This window comes from Rhinopithecus roxellana, chromosome 3, assembly GCF_007565055.1.
Source record: "Rhinopithecus roxellana isolate Shanxi Qingling chromosome 3, ASM756505v1, whole genome shotgun sequence".
Lineage (NCBI taxonomy): Eukaryota > Metazoa > Chordata > Mammalia > Primates > Cercopithecidae > Rhinopithecus > Rhinopithecus roxellana.
Genome location: NC_044551.1, coordinates 30,675,434 through 30,682,912, shown reverse-complemented (window position 1 = coordinate 30,682,912; position 7,479 = coordinate 30,675,434). Strand labels below are relative to the sequence as shown.

Genomic DNA, 7,479 nt, shown 5'->3' with positions numbered 1-7,479 from the left:
AATTTTAGAATAAGTGTCATGTGGCACCAAGAAGAATTTATATTCTGTTGTTATTGGGTAGAGAGTTGGTCCACTTGATTCAGAGCTGAGTGCATGTCTTGAATAGTCTTGTCAATTTTCTGTCTCAGTGATCTAATATTGACAGTGGGGTGTTAAATTCTCCCACTATTATTGTGTGGGAGTCTAAGTCCCTTTGTATGTCTCTAAGAACTTATTTTATGAATCTGGGTGCTCCTGTATTGGGTGCATATATGTTTCAGATAGTTAGCTCTTCTTGTTGAATTGATCCCTTTACCATTACATAATGGCCTTCTTTGTCTCTCTTTTTTTTTTTTTTAAAAACAAGCAAATTTTATTAAAGGACAATTTTGCATGGTTTACTTTTCACCAGTCTGTTCTGGCATGCTTCTAATGATGTCAGAGTCACCTGGATCAATGATAGCCAGTGTGCACACTCTGTAGTATTTTCCGCATGCTGTGCCCAGTTCAGTATTATTTCCACTGTAGTGATGGACACCAGTTTTAGCCAACATTGCATAGTACTCTATTTCAGATTTCCTCAAAGCTGGGCAGTTGTTAGCAAGAATGACCAATTTCGCTTTGCCTTGTCTGATCATCTTCAGAGTCTGCTTGTACCCCAGGACATACTTCCCACTTTTCATAATGAGTTGGAGCCTAGAGTTGATCGACTCCAGCGACTTTTTCATCTTCTTTGCGGCCACCATCTTCCTGCCTCAGGTGCGGGACGGCCCCCAAGCAAGAGCAGCCGCTAAGATGGCCGGGGAGCGAGAAAGGCTCTTTGTCTCTTTTGATCTTTGTTGGTTTAAAGTCTGTTTTATCAGAGACTAGGATTGCAACCCCTGCTCTTTTTTTTGTTTTCCATTTGCTTGGTAGATCTTCCTGCATCCCTTTATTTTGAACCTATGTGTGTCTCTGCATATGAGATGGGTCTCCTGAATACAGCACAGTGATGGGTCTTGACTCTTTATCCAATTTGTCAGTCTGTGTCTTTTAATTGGAGCATTTAGCCCATTTACATTTAAGTTTAATATTGTTATGTGTGAATTTGATTTTGTCATTATGATGTTAGGTGGTTATTTTGCTCGTTAGTTGGTGAAGTTTCTTCCTAGCATCGATGGTCTTTACGATTTGGCATGTTTTTGTGGTGGCTGATACCAGTTGTTCCTTTTCATGTTTAGTGCTTCCTTCAGGAGCTCTTGTAAGGCAGGCCTGGTGGTGAAATCTCTCAACATTTGCTTGTCTGTAAAGGATTTTATTTCTCCTTCTACTTCGCTTATGAAGCTTAGTTTGGCTGGATATGAAATTCTGGGTTGAAAATTCTTTTCTTTAAGAATGTTGAGTATTGGGCCCCACTCTTTTCTGGCTTGTAGAGTTTCTGCCGAGAGATCCGCTGTTAGTCTGATGGGCTTCCCTTTGTGGGTAATCCGACCTTTCTCTCTGGCTGCCCATAACATTTTTTCCTTCATTTGATCTGTGGTGAATCTGACAATTATGTGTCTTGGAGTTGCTCTTCTCGAGGGGTATCTTTGTAGCGTTCCCTGTATTTCCTGAATTTGAATGTTGACCTGCCTTGCTAAGTTGGGGAAGTTCTCCTGGACAATATCCTGAAGAGCATTTTCCAACTTGGTTCCATTCTTTCTGTCACCTTCAGGTACACCAATCACACAAAGATTTGGTCTTTTCACATAATCCCTTATTTCTTGGAGGCTTTGTTCATTTCTTTTTACTCTTTTTTCTCTAAACTTCTCTTCTTGCTTCATTTCATTCATTTGATCTTCAATCACTGATACCCTTTCTTCCACTTGATTGAATCGGGTACTGAAGCTTGTGCATATGTCACATAGTTCTCGTGCCATGGTTTTCAGCTCCATCAGGTCATATAAGGTCTTCTCTATGCTGTTTATTCTCGTTAGCCATTCATCTAAACTTTTATCAAGGTTTTTAGCTTCTTTGCAATGGGCTCAAACATCTTCCTTTAGCTTGGAGAAATTTGTTATTACTGATCTTCTGAGGCCTATTACCGTCAACTTGTCAAAGTCATTCTCTGTCCAGCTTTGTTCCATTGCTGGTGGGGAGCTGCATTCCTTTGGAGGAGAAGAGGCACTCTATTTTTTGGAATTTTCAACTTTTCTGGTGTGGTTTCTCTCCATCTTTGCTGTTTTATCTACCTTTGGTCTTTGCCGATGGTGACCTAGAGATGGGTTTTGGTGTGGATGTCTTTTCTGTTTGTTATTTTTCCTTCTAACAGTCAGGACCCTCAGCTGAAGGTCTGTTGGAGTTTGCTGGAGGTCCACTCCAGACCCTGTTTGCCCGTGTATCACCAGTGGAGGCTGCAGAACAGTAAATATTGCAGAAGAGCAACTGTTGCTGCCTGATCCTTCCTCTGGAAGCTTCATCCCAGAGGGGCACCTGGCTGTATGAGATGTTGGTGGGTCCCTACTGGGAGGTGTCTCCCAGTTATGCTACTTGGGGGGTCAGTGACCCACTTGACAGGCAGTCTGTCTGTTCTCAGATCTCCAGCTCCATGCTGGGAGAACCACTACTCTCTTCAAAGTTGTCAGACAGGGACGTTTAAGTCTGCAGAAGTTTCTGCTGCCTTTTGTTCAGCTATGCCCTGCCCCCAGAGGTGGAGTCTACAGAGGCAGGCAGGCCTTCTTGAGCTGCGGTGGGCTCCACCTAGTTTGAGCTTCCGGTCATTTTGTTTACCTACTCAAACCTCAGCAATGGTGGACATCTGTCCCCCAGCCTTGCTGCCACCTTGCAGTTCAATCTCAGACTGCTGTGCTAGCAGTGAGTGAGGCTCTGTGGGCATGGGACGCTTTGAGCCAGGCGCAGGATATAACTCCTGGTGTGCCATTTGCTAAGACCATTGGAAAAGCGTAGTATTAGGGTGAGAGTGTGCTGATTTTCCAGGTACTGTCTGTCACAGTTTCCCTTGGCTAGGAAAAGGAATTCCCTGACCCCTTGCACTTCCTGGGTGAGGTGATGCCCCGGCCTGCTTCGACTCACACTTCATGGGCTGCATCCACTGCCCAACAAGCCCCAGTGAGATGAACCCAGTACCTCAGTTGGAAATGCAGAAATCACCCATCTTCTGTGTCACTCATGCTGGGAGCTGTAGACTGGAGCAGTTCCTATTCAGACATCTTGGAACCCTAATAATTCTATGTGTTTTAAAGAAATAAAAAGAAAACAATACTGTTATATTTACCCAGATATTTACCATTTCTTATGTTCTTCATTCTTACTGAAGATTTCTTTCAATCTGATATTTATCTTCTGCCTAAAGAACTTCCTTTAGTATTTCTTGTACTGCAATCCTGCTGGCAATATTTTTTTTTTCATTTTCTTTTGCCTAAAAATGTCCTTATTTTGCCTTTAGACTTGAAGAATATTTTCACTGGGTATAGAATGCTGAGTCACCTCCATTCTGCTACTAAACCCATCCAAATATTTTTTAGACTTCAGATTTGTGTTTTTCAGTTTTAGAATTTCCATTTTAAGTATATTCCACTTCTCTGCTGAAATTTATTTATTGTGCACATATTTTCCTTTGTGTACCTGAGCTAGTTATAATAGGTTCTTTAAAAATCCTTGTCTACCACTTGTAACAAATAGATCTCTCAGATTGGTCTCTGTTTATTGTATTTTCCTCTTGAAAATGAATCATAGTTTACTGGTTGAGTAATTTTGGATTTTGTCCTAGATGTTGTGAAATGCTATATTATGGAAACTCTGTTATATTCCTCCAAAGAGTATTAATTTTTGTATTTTAGAAGGCAGTTAACTTGGTTGGACTTGAATTGTAAACTCTGTCTCTACAAGCAGCTCTAATCTTAATTCATTTCTTTTATTTTTGGCTGGAGTCTGTCCACTGCATGCATGGTTCAGGGACTAGCCAGAGATTTGAGGAGAGTCTATATACAGAATTTGGGACTCTCTTTATTCTGGTTGCTTTGAACTCTCTTCTCTCGTTCTTCAGGCCAGAAAGACTGTGGTTTTTCTCCTGGAGTTTTAGACACCTTGTGTAGCAGCAACTTTTATCTGCCCTAAGGCTACCAACTATAAAATGTGGGAACATCAACCCTTGTTTTGGTTTACTCTCTGGTGCCTTTAGGTTGCTGCTTTTTATATTTTGTTTAGAGTTTATAGTTGTTATCTGCAGGAGAGTCAGATCTGGTAGGGTCTGACAATAAGTGAAATCCTGATTGGTTCTTTTTAATATCCACTTGATTCTTTTTAATATCAACATCCTTTCTGCCTATCTTGGTTTCATGATATCTTATTATATGGATATTGCACCTTCATTACTCTTTGAAATCTTCCATATACTATTTCAAACTCATTTTCATAAAATAAATTCTACCTCAGATATAATCTATTCTTCTTATTTTTATTTGGTTTATTTTTTTTCATATTTATTTTAGAATTTTGCAGACCTATTTTGAATGCTTTTGTTTTTGTTTACTCTCTTCCCTCTGTGCTCATGGCTTTCTATTGAACTGTTTTATGTTGTCTCTACTTAGTTCTCTGTGCCCCAGTAAAAAGCCAGGATTTATAACATGTTCCACAAATGCATGGGAATATGGAAGACCTAATTATGTAACCAATAAGTATCTTAGATTAGCTTATAGTACTAAGATTGTGTTTTTGTGTTTACTTCCTTAGGTTCACAGCTGCTGAAAAAGCCAAAGCCTTCATCAGTAAGTCTGCTATTTTTTTGTTGTTGTTAGCCTCCTTTTACATATGAGGGAACTCATATCAGGCCCTGATTTCAATCAGTGAGACTCACTTCTGTCCCCTTTTTGCAAGAAACACTTTCAGCTCCCCTTCCTCCACAGAAGTCACATCATTCCTCTCTGACCTGAATGGAAGCAAGTTTGACACTCCACCCTTCATCTACCCTTTGGATATTTTACTTTGTTTCTGATGCATGGTGGTGTTTATTTTTACATGAATTTGACTATGTCTTTTTTGGTTTATGTTAGTATGTAACTCATCATTACTATGTATTTGGAGTATACAGTATTTTCAAAGCATAAACTCATTGTAGTGATTTGACCCTGAAATCTAGGCAAGTTCTCTCTTCCCTATTACATACAGTATTATTTTGCTTATATATTTTATGTCTAGAAGTATAATACACCTTTTTTTCTATTTTACTTAACAGTAGATATGGTCTTACTTGTGTGAAGCTAGGTCTCTTAGAATAAAGCCGAGGAAGATTGTTAGTGAGTATTTATGTTTTAGGAGGGGTTTCAAGGGAGAAGAAAGGATGGTATTTGTGTATAGAAAACATTGTAATTTTAGGGTTGGAATCTGGTGTACAAATGTGTGTATTACAATCTTGGCTCTACCATGTAGTAGCTCTGTAATGCTAAAAAGATACTAGATCTCTCTAACTCTCATATTTCTTACCAACAGTTGGCAATGGAATTTATATTACAGAGGAAACTTAATTTTTCTTCAGAAAAAGACCTTAATAGGGCTCTTGGTATAGATGATGGAACATTTGGGGTGTGGGTAAATCATATTGCAAAATGATAGGATAGCTAAACTGCTCTGTAGGCAAAAATAAGATACATTTTTTTTTTTTTAACATTTTTTTGGTATGGAGGATAGGCTATCAGGCCAAGGCATAATGGGAGATGAATAAGCACTGGAAATTCTCCAGTGATATTGTGGCTGAAGGATATCTTTAGAATAAAAATATTATATTCAATTTAAAGTTGCTTATTTTTCTGAACTATGACTCTGTCCTCTGTTTTCATAGCCCCAAAATGTCAGTAGATTTTCCCAAACTTGTCAATGCCTTATATGAAATGTTTGTATGTGTATTTATAATTTTAATGGAAATGGAATCATTAGGTGGTTCATAAACTAAATGAAATCAGAAGAAACAGTAGAATAAGCCAGAGAAGTATAGGAAAACATAATCATTGGGAATTTGCAGAAATCTCAAGGACTTTAGTATTCTATACAGTTTTGAGACTATCATATCAACTGAGAGACTGCAGTAACAAGTGGTTACAAAAATGAGGTGGGGGTGGAAGGTAAATTGAGCTAAGTTCTTGGTTGGATGTGGGGGGTGTTAAAAAATCAGCTTAAGGCAGTTGTGGGATCATAGTGAAATGTAACCTGAAGGTAGGTATGCCCATTGTCTGATCATCTGTAGACTAATTCTGACCACAAGTATTTGCAGTTGATAACAATTATTCATGGTAGATATGTTCTATAAAGTTGCCAAAAGCACTGAATTAGTGAATATTGAATTAAGGGAAATACAGTGTTTGGTCCTTATGAACCTCCGGTCTCAACATTTTTATCAACTTATCAATACATTACCTTGTCATATGTGTGTTTCTGGTAAAAGACACCTTATTTAATGTATACTACTGATTTGATAGCATTGAACTCCTGGCCTCCAGCAGTATAATTCAGTTCTGAACAAAGCTTATCTAACACATGTATTTTCTTCCTAAAGCACATCATGACCTTCTTGTGCTTAGGAACACCAGATACCACTTCGTACTTCACTTGGGGACCATTTTATACAGTGAAATCGCTGACAAAAAGCACAAAAATGTGAAAAGTGACATTAAATAGTCCATGAAAAGGACATTTGTTACATGTATGAGAACTGAAACAAAGAAACCCAAAATGTTACCTGTCACCTTCTTCAACCTCAGCTAGGATTGTACACACTGGGGGGCTATATTGTTTTCCTGCTCTGTGCCATGAAAACATAGTGAATATTGATTCTGGAATTACAAATAAATTTTAGCAAGTAGGCAATCTCACAAATACAGAATCCACAAATAATGAGGATCCACTGTATTTTAATTTGACAGGCATCATTATGTGCTTAGGACTTGGTAACTGCAGCAGAATCTTCAACTCTGTTTCCAATATTACAAACAAAAAGAAAAAGTAAAATTGATCTTTAGATATTCCTATTTAAAACATGGTTAGAATAAGACTAGCTTAATACCTTTGTTTAGAGGTTTTGTTTTCATAGATGTAAATATGCATCTACATCAGAAAATTGAAGAAGAAAATTTCTAAAAATTTAAAGCTCAGAAATTTAGCCTTAGACTTTCTAACTGAAGAAAAATTATAGAAACATTTTTAGTAGTTTGATACAGTAAAATCGATTTTACTCTACATTCCCAGAAGTCCAATTGGTTTTAAAGTGTGAACGCTTAAAAACATTTATGAAAACACAGTAATTACTAATAAAGTATATACAAATTAGGAATAATCAAAGATTTCCCCTTCCTACCCTCAATTTCAAAATAAGTCAAACAGTTATCTAACCCAACAAATCAGGCCAAAATGACTGGATAAAAGCTATAGCATTCAAACAAAAAATTTTAAAGTCATCAATGACAAAAATGTAGTTTCAGGTATCTCACTTCAGAGAAAGAATCATATTTTTAAAATCTGGGCAACCAGAGT

The 7,479-nt window shown here is 37.8% G+C and overlaps 1 protein-coding gene across 1 annotated transcript; it reads right to left on the bottom strand.

The window, feature by feature from the left end:
- Positions 1–319: 319 nt before the first annotated feature.
- LOC104662036 (60S ribosomal protein L30-like) lies at positions 320–793 on the bottom strand. The gene has a single exon (XM_010362916.2). It carries the CDS (start codon positions 723–725, stop codon positions 378–380), a length of 348 nt encoding a protein of 115 aa, XP_010361218.1. The 5' UTR covers positions 726–793; the 3' UTR covers positions 320–377.
- Positions 794–7,479: the final 6,686 nt, after the last annotated feature.

Bases quoted from the DNA above. Each gene is read 5' to 3' on its own strand.
- LOC104662036 (XM_010362916.2), bottom strand. From the start codon at position 725: ATGGTGGCCGCAAAGAAGATGAAAAAGTCGCTGGAGTCGATCAACTCT.